This window comes from Labrus bergylta, chromosome 19 (genome assembly GCF_963930695.1).
Source record: "Labrus bergylta chromosome 19, fLabBer1.1, whole genome shotgun sequence".
Lineage (NCBI taxonomy): Eukaryota > Metazoa > Chordata > Actinopteri > Labriformes > Labridae > Labrus > Labrus bergylta.
In genome coordinates, this window is record NC_089213.1 from 24,965,864 (window position 1) to 24,979,276 (window position 13,413).

Below are 13,413 nucleotides of genomic sequence, written 5' to 3' on the forward strand. Positions count from 1 at the left end.
TCTTTATTTATATCATAATATAATAATGATATAATTAAAGTTCATCAGCTCCACAAACTCTCTGAAATAGTCATATTGTTAAATCAGATCCTCTCTAAAAGCTTCAATAAAAGCATTGTGACCGCCATGCTGTTTGGGTTTATTTCAGGACGGTTGTATTAGAATATAAAATATTTAGCAAACTAATAAACTGTTGTATAATTTTGTGGTGTCAAACTTTACATTTCAGTCATTTAAAACTCCCAGGTACACAAACACAGTCACATCAACAAACATGATATGAACATGAGGTGATGATGCACTACTCAAGCATCACTGACTGACTGTGTCTGTGCTCCACTGCTCCCTCTGCAGGGCATCCAGATAGTGTGCGCCTCCATAGACGAGTGCTGGGACCACGACCCAGAGGCCCGTCTCACAGCCCAGTGTGTCGCCGAGCGCTTCAACGACATGGAGTATCTGGACAAGCTGTCGGATCGCTCCGACTCAGAGGAGAAGATCCCTGAAGAAATCATTGTGGTGGATGAGAAGTAGAGCTTTACAGAGACATTACAACCAAGTAGCTGGGAAAGGACGCACGTCCAGTGGTCGCATTGCTTTTGCATCTGGTTCGTCTGAGATGTTTTTAAAAGAAGATGAAACTGGAAAATCTGAGATGAAACAGGACTGAGGGCAGATATGGACTAACCAGGATCAACCTGGATATGAACTGACTTCGACTGGATCCTACCATAACCAAACTTCTATTGCACTTTACCAACAGCTATGCACAACAAATTATATATATGAATAGTAAGAACCTTTTTTTAAATCTTTAATCTAAGTACTTTTCAGGTAAAGGAAATAAAGGGACTCTGTAAAGGGAGACATGCACATTTTAAAGACGCTAAAGAACACTAATAACCCTTTGACAGATTTTAGGACTGGATACTTTTATGTCTATGTGTATTTCCTTGGTGGCATTATAAGTTCTTGTGGCATGAAATGGAAAGTATCCACAACAAAGAAATAGAAAACCTATCCATGGCAGGAACCTGCAGGGAAAGCTGATATCAGATCTCAAGGGCTATGAATTGTGAAGTAAAGACAGAAAAACCAGCCTGAAAGGAAAAGTGAACAGAGATATATTCATGTGTGTGTGTGTGTGTGTGTGTGTGTGTATGTGTGTGTGTGTGTGTGTGTGTGTGTGTGTGTGTGTGTGTGTGTGTGTGTGCGTGTGCGTGTGCGTGTGCGTGTGTGTTAAAGAAAGCTGATCCAAATCTTTTTGTCTGTTAAATCAGACAATAAGAGGAATACATTAGTGTATATTTGAATTTAAACTGGAAGCTGCAGCCCGCTGCCTACAGTGTATAATGCTACAAGCTAAACTTCTTTGTTACAGAAAAAGGAAATTCTGATCCAGTGATCAGAAAAAAAGATTCATATCATTTTTGTACAAAAGTGTAAAGCCATAATTAAAGTATTACAGTGTACTGTTTAAATTTGTGGGGTTTTTCATTGTATTCTACTGCTTTAAACTGTTTATTCTCTGCAGAGTGTATGTGGCATGAACAGTAGTGACTGTTGACTTTACATTGTGACCTACTTTCCCATAACAATCTGAACTACTTAACAGCTCTGAGCTATATAATTTCATCTACTCCAACTGTAACAGCTCAAAGATCCACATTACTCTCTGTTATCCCACAAAAATACTGAACATAAAGCTTAGTCATCATTTTGATATTTTTTAAAATGGAGTCTAATGAACTGCCTGCATGGGACGTCAGTTAGCCTAGCTATTAGGTCTGTCGCCATGTGTGGAGACTATTGTCCTCAAAGTGGCCGGCCTGGGTTCAAGTCTGACCCGCAGCTCATTTACCACCAAGTGGCAACCTCGTGTATTGAAAAATGAAGCCAATGCGGAAGTGCAAACAAACTGCAGTTCCTCAAATGTCCACTTGAGGCTGACTGCAAAAGCTGTTCACACCCAATCAGGAAAGCTCATTTCTACATCAGAGATAAACATGTTCACAGCCTCCATGTGTTAAATCTGAAGTACAATATCAAAGCACAAGCATCTCTGTAAAACAGTGAGTGACATGTACAGATTAAAATATCAGGTTTGTTCATATTGATCCATCAGTGTGTAGTCTGAAAGATTCTGTAATACTGTTTACATATGGAGTGAATTAAAACAGGATTTTAGAGATCAATGGAATGACTTAATGGAGTCTGTGTATGAAATGTCCACATTTTAATACACCTTGTGCATTGAAAGTACTGTATGATATTAGTCTTGAAATAGTAGTCTAATAAATTACAGGATGAATCCCCCCCGCACGATGACAAGCTTCACAGAATTATGATCAAGGTTGCGGAGCAGGGAGTTGATGTTCCACTTCTGGCACACTGTGAAGCAAACTTAAATCATGTCTACACAAGTAAAGCATGCATGCCTATAAAACATTTTTCTAGCATGTAAACCTGTATATTCCATTATGCATACTATATGCACAGTGCATGTTGGCACGATCACTCATCCCTGCACTGGAAATGTGTTTCAGTATGGGGACGCAAAGATGCTTCAAAATGTAGCTGTTGTTTTAGGTGTTGTCTTTCAGTGGTGGTAGTGTCGTTGATTGACAGATGAATACTTTGACATTGACAGTGTGTGTGTGTGTGTGTGTGTGTGTGTGTGTGTGTGTGTGTGTGTGTGTGTGTGTGTGTGTGTGTGTGTGTGTGTGTGTGTGTGTGTGTGTGTGTGGTGTGTGTGTGTGGTAAGAGGCTCATAAAGCAGGGGGAAACAGTGTTTGGCTGTGAGTGTGAATACAGACAGAATATGATGCTGGCAGACCTTTCATCCTGAGCCCACAGCTGACTCACACTGAAAAATGTTTGTATGTTTGTGGCTCTCTGCCTTCCTGTCTTTGACACTTTTTTGCCTGTTTCTCTGCCAGTCTGTGTGTCTGTTTGTTGAAGGCAGCGGCAGCTTTTTTTCAATCTGTTTTGCAATGCAGCTCAGAAAAAGACTTTACAAGAAAGTAGAGCTATAAAATCAGCAGGCAGAGATTTGAACAATGAAATATTTGTACTGTAGAGGTCTGTGTGCTTTGTGTGGTAATGCAGCATGTCTATGTATCTGTGATACCCTGAAGCATCGCATGCTATAAGAGAATTTCTTCTACATCAAGATTGCGTCTTATTAATTCAGAGAGCATCAATGTTTAAAATGCACGAAGTGTTAAACAAAAGCATTTGGGAACAGTTGGAAAGTGATTTATCAACTACAACAGGCTGCCTTGTCATCTCACGGGGAGACTTCCATTGCCCTTCCCACAGCTTACATGCTCTATTTACATAAACTATGCCAAGGGCCCGCTTGGTGTGGGCAGCACTACAGACAGTGCTGCAGGATATTTAAGCTGATGATAAATTATTTTTATGTTTTGTATTGTGAATGTATTACCACAGGGAGTAACACAAGTCACATGTTTCACAATGAAATAATTGGATGTTAATTTCCTGAAAAGCAGAAAAAGAAGTTAAGGAGATTCATGTTGAAGAAAACGATTTCTCTAAAAGCCTCCAGGAGACAACACAGTTATTCTTTATATAATGGATGGAAACAGTTCATCGCAGGACTCGGAGACAATAGAGTGACTTGAGAGAGGGGGGCTGCATAGTTAGTTACATTTTGTTTAACAGGGTGTGACAAATGTAAATGAATTACGTGTGAATGATGTAGGACACAGAGTCAGTAAACAATAATCCTGTTATTCTTAATCCTGTCTGCATGCCAGTTTTCCTCGCAAATGGATTCAGTCAACTTTGAATTTAGGGAATTGTAGTCACAACAAAGAGAACAAATAAATCAAATTATGTGATGCGTCTTTAAATTGTTTTGTTTTTTTTAACATGTTAAGCATTAATGTAGTCATCAGTATCAGATTTTCTGGTAAGTGTACAAGTCATTTAACTCATTTTTTTCCCATTACTTTAAATGTTCTTGCACAGAAATCTACATTAAAGCTAACACTGAGTTAAAAAATGAAAACAAGAAAGGTTAAACACCAGTTTGACCAGCAACAGAGCTGCAGAATCTTGCCCACCATGTGCCAAAAACCTGCATTGTATTTTTCAACCAGTAGAGGGTGTAGTGGTTCTACTTGATACTGCCTACAAAGCCCTCACTCGTGCCCTCTGGAAAGCAGCCTGGTTTCAGTGTTGAGGTGCAGCATCCACTGAACTGGTGTTTGTGCTCTCAGGGTAAAAAAAAAAGAATAATAACTGCGCTGTGAAAATGAAGGGTCTGAGCTCAGGATGTGACAGGCCTTTCCATTACTAAGAGTCACACTGAGTCACACTAACCAGTCACCAAACACTGGAGTCATTTTGTATCCTGGTGGGACCTAATTGCATTTAAACAGCTGCTGTTGGCAAGCATAACTTAACATTTCTTCTCCAAGTGATTCCCTCACTCCGCTGCGTCTCTCCCTCTTTTCATTTCTCACAGCACTTTCCATCACTCGCTTTTCACTATGCATCACAGACTTCAGGCTCAGGATACAAGTGTGCAGGTCTCTGTGAGTACTGGTTAAACTGCACACCTGCAGGGGGCTGCATGTATTCCGTCATGATACTTTCTAACCCGATTAACCCTTGGAGTGGGAGGCAGCAGCATGTGGAGCATCTCGCAGACTCATCATTGCTTACCCTTATATATACAAATGCACTCGCTCAACCCTGGTGCTCTTAATAATCAAGAAGGAGGAGAAGTCTCCTGCCAAAGTCACTTGTCATTCCCACATGCTGGTTGCCATGGTAATGTCTCATGCATCAATCAAGGTCTCTGGAAGTGCGTTGGTTGGTTGGTTGGTTGGTTTGTGAGAAGAGAATTAATGAAAGCTTTGAATTCATCTCCTCTACAGGTCAAGTTAACACTTAGACCACTTCCCTCCAGGGGTGTATCCAAGAGGTGGCTCTGAACTTCTGAAACCTGATAGGCTGCCCCAGAGGTCACCTCAGAATTCTTAAATTATGATTGGCTTCTTTTTGGGGGTACTTTATGCAGTTTGAAAAGAATAAGCATGGAGTATGTTGCTAAACATGTATTCATGCCCCACTAATGAATGTGATTGAATAGAATAGAATTACTTTATTGATCCCAAACTGGAAAATTGTGGTGTTACAGCAGCAGTTATCAGAGCAAATAAAACAATATAAGAATAGATACACTTAGAATATAAAAATAAGAATAAGAGATTCATACATCAAGGATTTAACTTAACATTCCTACTGGTTTAAAAATATTAAATACAAAATTTATGAAAGCTTGTCAACTGAATGTAAAAATACTTGCTGGAGGTAAGAGGTGTACGTTTGCAAAAACAGTGATGAAAGTGGTAAATGTGCAATAACAATATAGAGGGTTCTCCAGAGCTGTGCAAATTCGTGGCTGTCCAATAAAAGATATATATGTTAGGATATAAGTGCAGGAGTGTAGATACGTTATCAGCTGACCATATATCTTTGTCACAGGAGTATATTGTTTGTTTGTTTGTTTGTTTGATTGATTGACTGTCTTCGGTCTATTGCCTTGTTGCTTTGTTTCACTGTTGCTGCTGCTACCATTTTAATATTTGTATTATTCTTCATATCTATCAATTATTATACTTAAAATAGCTAGTAGAACACATTTTTTCTTAATCACTGTATTATCTGTTGTTGTTATTGTTGTTGCTCTGTATGTTTGTCTCTCTCTCCTTCTCTCCCTCTATCCAGTCCGGGCAGATGGCTGTTCACCATGAGTCTGGTTCTGTTCAAGGACCAAATGTTGCTAAGTGCCTGCTGATGATGGGTGTGTGCTGAGTGTGTGTGAAAAGAGGCTGATGGAAACAGAATACAAATGTTCTTTGCACTCGTGAAGTCAGTGCCCCAATCATCCTGCAGTCCAAAACAAAAAGTCCAAACACACCCTGTGTCCCCCACCTTGTCATCTGTTAACACATCCTCTTTCTTGTCTTTATGATTTAGATGTTAGCTTCACTTATTACAAAGCAGCCCTTGAGATGTGTAGCCGTGCTATTGGCAGCAGTAGTGGCAGCAGCAACGGGAGCCACATTCTCCAGGAAACTTTAAGGCCCTGAGCCACAATTGGATGCAGCAATTGTCCAGGGGATGATGTGCCTGTTAAGATAAGAGCAGCAGGCAGCCAAGGCCCGGAGACAGAGAGAGGAGTCTGCTGGTGCATTAGGAGCCATTACCCCTGCTGTCCCCTCGCACATCTCTGTCTGATGGCTCTGGACTCCATGGTGCAGATATTGCTTAAATGTCTTATGCCTGAATCCACTAGCAGCCTTTTGTGTAGTTTAAAAGAAGAAAAATCCACCTATCAAGGACAAACACAGCTGTGTCACGAATGGAAGAATGTTTGATCTGAAGGTGTTTTTCGGGGGAAAAAGTGTTTTTGCTTACATTGAACAACACCGGTGCAGAAGTGTTTTCACCTCCAAACAAAAGCAGGAATGATTTCATCAAGAGAGCCAACAAGGGCGATGCCATTCTGCTTAATTCCTTGCATCAATCATCCTCTAGTTGTATGTAGGGTGTGATGATGATTTGGCTCCATATATCCTTTAATCTGCGCTCCACATTAATTTGTCTGTTTAGAAATTATTTACTGATGTGCCAACTAATGTTGCATGAGAGGCCGCAGCGAGCCTGATATGGTGACGTTAATCTCTGCAGTTAAAAAACCTGCTTTGATTTCAGAAACGTTTTCCTCAAAGGTCATCCAAAGTCGATATACGACATGAGAGGCACTTATGATAAAAGTGAAAGGAAACTGAAAACCCTTCATTTACTTTTATCAGTAAATGTTGAGTGTGGGATGACTAGGAATGTGAAAATATGACAAGATGGTGATAATAATAATCCATCCTTTGTATGAAAGTATGACCACACTGCAGTAAATTGCACTTTTTCATTTCAAGAGAAATGATTCAAGCACTGCAGACATTTGGACTTCACAAATCACAGTTGTATTCATAACATTATTAAATGGCTGCATTCCATTCAGATTAGCCAGTTCTCGGGTTCTGGTTTTTGGGCATGCAACATGGCTTACTGGAACATCTCAAAATGTTTACAGTCATAACCTCTGAAGTTTTTTGTTTCTTAGGATATTGAAAGCTCATGTCTTTCCATAGAAAGTTATTAAACGGTTGCATGCTGTTAGCTTTATTAGCCATAACTGCTGTGAATTTTTATATGGGGCTCTAAGGTGACTGACTTTCTTTTAGGGCCAGCCTCTAGTGGCCACTAGAGGGACTGCAGTTTTTAGCACGAAGAAACTGGCTCTTTTTTTTGTAGCTTAGTGTAACTCTGCATGAAGACTTCAAACATAAAATAAAGTGGAAAGCATTAATCAGGCAGAAACAGACATCATCTGTATAAATACATTCCCCAAAGCAGCATCACCTAAGTGATATGTAACAAGTTTGTTTTTGTATGGAGACAAATCTATATAAATGTAACCTTTTTCTGTGAGACAAGGATATTTCAGTATCTGCTGTCCCTCCAGTTTTAATGCCATTTTACCGTCTCATGCCTGTAGCTCCTTATTAGATGAACAGATATGGGAATAATGTTTCTGGTATTATTAAATTCTTTCAAGGAAAGATAGTAATCATATTTCCCATATGTCAGACCGTTTAAGATGCCATTTAGAGTTGGGTTTCTTTTGTCTGCCTTTTTTGTGTGGAATAAAATCATTGTCTCATCTCATATCGATTAAAAAAGGGAAAACATTTTTGTTTTTATGACGTGTGATCTGTTGTTTCCTTCCAGCGCACGACAGAGACATTGTCTGCAACGACATCACCAACGCTAAACAGGCTGCAGAGGGCTGTCTCTGTCTCTGTCTCTCTCTCCTCCACCCTGTCTGGCTTATCGTTGCCCTTCGCCCCCCTCTCTTTCTCTGCCCCCATCTCATCCCATCCAACTATGTTTAACTTTATTTCAGAGGCGTGAATTTTGTTCTGTCAGATGACCGATTGAGGGCGACCAGGAGCAGAATCGATTGGAAATGGCTCGAGCACAGTAATGCATAGTCCTGAGCGAGAGGCCACTTGGTATTGAACCAGCTTTACGGAGCGCTGTGTGGTCCGAGAGAAAGAGAAGAGGAAGCCTTTTAATTTTATGTATTTGCCAATTATACAAAAAGTCCATTAAAACAACAGCCTTTCAGTTGAATACAGAACTACATTGAAGACAGTGAGAAAGTGTCTTTGAATTAAGTTAAACTATCTATCTTCCATTCATGTCTGACCTTGTTATAAACTTTGGACTGACATGCTTTTTGACCGCTGAAGAAGAATGCGATTGAGTTGTCTTGTCCTTCTTGCTGCTGCAGTCATTTTACCACAGAGGGTTTCACTGCTGTCATTAAAGCAACATCAAATAAATCTGTTGTCCCGTGAATCGAGACGGCACCATGTCGGCCACTCAGGAAAGTGAAAGGGGGGGGGGGTCATTTGTCAACCAGAGGCTGCTGGGAAATAGGGTGGCATACTTCAATTGTCAACACGTGAGTCATATTTTCTCTCTCCTGCAGGGATAATGTCAAACCAAGTTCAACTGTTTACGACGTACAACTTCATTTTTCATATCTGAATGGCAGCCCCCCCCCCCCAAAGACACCATGCACAGGCTGCTCAAACCATGCCAGAGCAGGGAGAGTGTTGATAAGGCTGCTGTTATTCTGAGGAGGGAGGAATGCATGCCAACTTTTCAGAGTCTGACATTCTGCCTGCAGACAGTTGATATCTGTGTTGAGCTCAGGTTGGTACCTCACTCCTCCTTACCCCCCCCCCCCCCCCCCCATCACTCTCTCCTGCTCTTGCTCTATACATCTAAACTTTTTTCATAAAACTTTTTTTTTATGCAACATGCTGATAGTATTTGGAGCATCGCTGCAGGCGCCGTCAGAGTCGACAGGTCACAATCAATCTTGATGACTGTGGGGAACTGTGGATGTTACATGCAATCTTCTAATGGTGGTAAGTTATTAAGAGCTGTGCAGAGAAATAAGACCAGCTAAAAGTTAATTTCCTTCATCATGTTTAAGGTTGTGTATCCAGATGCAGAAAGATTTCTTTCTTCAGTTGCATGATTGCATAATGATTGCATCATTTCATGGGGTAATTACTGTGATTAGAATCTTGATTAAAGAATTAAGACTAATGCTTTCTGTGACTGTGTTATTGTTTGAAATGATTTTTTCAGAGTAACATAAAATGCAAATATCTTACTTTTACCAAACAGTTATATATTCTTGGGTATTTTTCATAAAAAAAGATTGTTGCATTGATTGCTTTGGTCCCGTCTTAGAGACGCTGAAAGCATTATTTCAGTCAAATAAAAACTGAAAAGAAATTTACAATCCAAACTGTCATTGTCTCGGCAGCGCGCAGCCTCTTGGTGGGACATAACTTTTCATATGCTTTGGAAAATAACAGATGAATGCAATGAATGCATCAAGAGGCGGATGCAGCTTTATAAATTGAGCCAAAGCTCTCCGATCTGCAGGATGATAGATCATGCCACATCCTGTTACAAAACAGAGGAAACTTTGTGTGCTCTTTCATTTCTTATCACAACAAGCAGAGGAGTCTGAGCTCGCTTTAGAACGGTGTGTATGAATAGCTAAGTGATGCAGTGCTGTACATAATCACCCATGGCATCATCAAGATGAACAGTGGGTGGAGTATTCTCCACACCGGGTTGCCTGGGACTGAGTGGGTCATGTTCACATCTAGTAGATTTAACTGCCTCTCTGTGCCCCATTGACTGCTAAAGAAATGAGGCATGCTGGGAGTGAAATGAGGTGTCACTGATGAGGGCTCTGTGGAAGGCCCCACATCATCTAGTAGGACTTACCTGAGGTCACTACTCATGTTTGTGTGTTCTTTTTCTCATTGTCTGACTCATCACTAAGACTGATTGTCATGGAAACCAGTTTGAAACACATAAATACATTTCCAGGTTAAACAAGTAACTCTTCATACGACACATGAAAGTTGACCTTGAGTTGATCATTATGCTGTATAGATGCTGTACAGCTTCTAGAAACGGACTCTGGCTCTCTGTTGAAGGTAAATAAATACTTTACAACAGTTCACCTCAATGGGATGCTAAGTGGTTTTCTTCAAGTGCTCTCATTCCTGTCAATTTTTGTGGTGCAGATCAGTGAACGCAGTGGCAATCCCCAAGGCACGGGCTAATCATTCTCATCCGCTGGATCACACAGACGGGCTCCTTGGAGTCCTGGAAGTCTTCATGATGTTCAAAACATCCTGTTCTAACACGCTCTGTGATCGAAAATACAGAACAAATTCTCTTTCCTTTGGTTTTTTTATTTGAATGATTCTGTCTCAGCCAGTGGTTCCCAATCTTTTTGTCCTTGGAGCCCCCTCCTTCTTGTATCTGAGAAAAGCTGAGCCCACCCATGTGAAAACTGTGATACATTGCTTTCAAAAACTAACATAAATTCAAACAGTCTTCATAAAATCCCACCAGAATATGCCTACACATTTGTTCTTACCAAAATACTCTTCTATAAGTTTCCCAGTTATGTTCTAACATGATTTTATTTTAAATGTGAAAATCCAATTTTGACAACCTCAGAGCAGAGAAAGCCTCGCACCCCCCCTCTGGGGGGTCCAGAGTTTTTCCATTTCCTCAATGGTTCCCAGGTTGACCAATGATCAAAGCAATATCACATGAGCGGCACTGATGTTGAACTGACTATTAGCACCACAGTGATTGGGTACTAAAAGATATTCACAGTTGTGAAAAACTTAAGAGTGATATTCTGTGATAACCATATTTCCCATAAGTCAGACCTTTTAAGATCTCATTTGGAGTTTGATTTCTTCTGTCTGCCTTTTTTGTGTAAAACAAAAACATTGTCTCTTCACATATCGCTGACCGCTACAATCGGGTAGCGTTGGATTGAAGACCCTGCACAGGTGTGGGCGTGTTGGACTCTGTTTTTTATCTTGGTGATGGATTGGCAATCAATCTAGTGTTTTTCTGCCTTCCACCCACTGCACCCTGAGAAAGACTCCAACCCATTCTAACGACCCTCAATAGGAGAAAGTGGGGATAGATAAAACATGGATCTATAATCCTCATTTGTGATTCCCCCCCCACATGCTGCCGGTGCACAAAGTCTCCTCTGAGATGTGTATCAGGATGTCAGGGATCTGGGAACATGTTGTACATAACACCGTGCTGAATTGATTGAGAGATTTGAGATTATTATGCATCTTGAGACAAATTGCTGATTTGAGTCAATATAAGATAATACCCTGTCAGGTTGTAGATAGCAGGATTCTGTGGATGTACCATTGTCAGTGTGACCAGTCATGAAATGTCAAAATGATGATGATAATCATCTTGACCAGTTGTGACTTCTCTCTCTCTCTCTCTGTCTAACACTCACACACAGTCAGAGCAAAGAGTGAAGACAAAGAGAAAGGTGCAAAGAGTGTGTCATGCCAGGCATCTTAAGCCTTTTTAGCACGACTGGCCTTCGGCAAAGTGAAGACATGAAGACACCCAAGAATGCCAAACATTAACTCAGCATGAGTATGAAAAAAAAAAAACAGAAAAGAAAGACAACGCAAACACCAAAATTTTGAGTTTGCCTCCTGCGATGGAGGAAAGCAAAGCTGCCTTGCCTGGCAACAGCCCTAATTTTGGCTGCTTTTCATCTGGGCTTGGCCTTTTGACAATAGACGCGATTGAAGCAATCTTCACAGCCTGCATTTCTATTTGTCTGAAAGGTCATCCATTCAGAATTTGAAGGTAGAGGGGAAAGGTGGAAGGGGTAGAGTGCTCATCTGGGCATAAGCAGGCATTGATGAATGACTGAGGAACTGCATGCATATGCTGTTGTATATATAAAGATGTATTTATATTAGCCTGCATGTGTGTGGGATTCTGTGTGTTTGCATGTGCGTGTGTCACTCATTTTTGGAGCTGATTTTTTGCATGATTCCGTCTATGATCTCTTCATGAACTCAAAACTCGTATCCACTCCCACCACTTCACAGACTCTTCATGATGACCCTCATCATTTTTCATATTTGTCTTTTTTTTCACTTCCCTTTCTTATCAGCCTTTTATCTCCCCGTCTCTCCAACGCCGCAGTCTCATCTCCCTCTTATCTCCTCCTCGTCTCCACAGAAGATAGCCTCGATCCACAGCTGCACTAAGCCGGCTCAAACTTCAGTCCAATTCTTCAACATGAATATTTAATTTACATTTTTTAAGTCATCATCGTCTTATGGGTGACAGGGTGGCTGTAAACACTGCTGATGGAAAGTAAGGAAGGGGAAATTGGGCCTAATTGGGAAGTTTTCAAACATGAAAATGAGATATTCTTTAATCAAAGTTTAGAGCAAAAAATTGATATAATTAACAACTTGTTTGATTTTGAAAATGGAAAAGCATGCAGTATTTCTTAATCATACATCCAATAAGTATTTATGGCCTGAGTGTGCTGCATGTTTAAAGATTCCCATACATTACCTAAAGCCATGGGCATTGAAATAAACTCTAGTACATAAACACTACACATTTATAATTTATAATTGCATTTTAGAGGTCAGTAATTCATTTAATTGCAGAATGTTGAATAAAAGGCTCCTTTGATTGTACCAGGCTTGAGGACTAACCTCAGTATTATAGGTAGTGTGCAATAGATCCAAATAAAGCAGCAATATCTGCAACAATGTCAGAGGAAATGAAGAAAAACTACTTATTTTCCCGCCAACTGACAGTGAAGCAAAGTTGTCTCTATCTATGACATTACACAGAAGAGGACTGCTGCTCTTTTGTTTTCCTTCTATGAGAGTGAATCACATCTTAAATAAATCAATAATGCTTCCTGTCTCTGTCTTGTGGTCATATGAAATGAATGAATGTACACAATCAATCAAAAAAAACTTGAGCATTTATTTGACGTGTTAAAAAAAAAGGTATTTTTCTACTCCAATATAGGCTTTCAAAGCTTCAGGGGAAAGTTGTGAAAGTACATCCTGAGTTAAAGAGAATGATGAATGCTGTGTTCTTGTGATTGCTGGGGGACATAATAATGATGAGACACATCAATCTTTATTACCACTCAAGCTCCCAGTCCAGAACATCCAAGGGCAACAGAAATATTACACTCACGGTGGACATTTATCTTCACACACCTGCCTATAGGAGCTGTGAGGAAACAGATTTCCTCTCAAATTACCGTATCTTCTTTTTCTTATTCTCTGTGGAAAATGACTAATTCAACTCAATAATTTGAGCCAAGTAATAATGATTTTATTTATAGTGAGCACGAGAATGACTCGATTTAATATATAACAGGGG

General features: G+C 40.2%; 1 protein-coding gene across 1 annotated transcript in view; it reads left to right on the forward strand.

Annotated features, from left to right (window-relative positions):
* Nucleotides 1–3,872, forward strand: part of LOC109988674 (TGF-beta receptor type-2) — a 23,640-nt gene extending 19,768 nt beyond the window's left edge. The window contains exon 7 of the mRNA XM_020640231.3: nt 355–3,872. Coding sequence (XP_020495887.1) covers nt 355–534 — 180 coding nt within the window. The 3' untranslated portion in view covers nt 535–3,872. The remainder of the gene's footprint in view (nt 1–354) is intronic.
* Nucleotides 3,873–13,413: the final 9,541 nt, after the last annotated feature.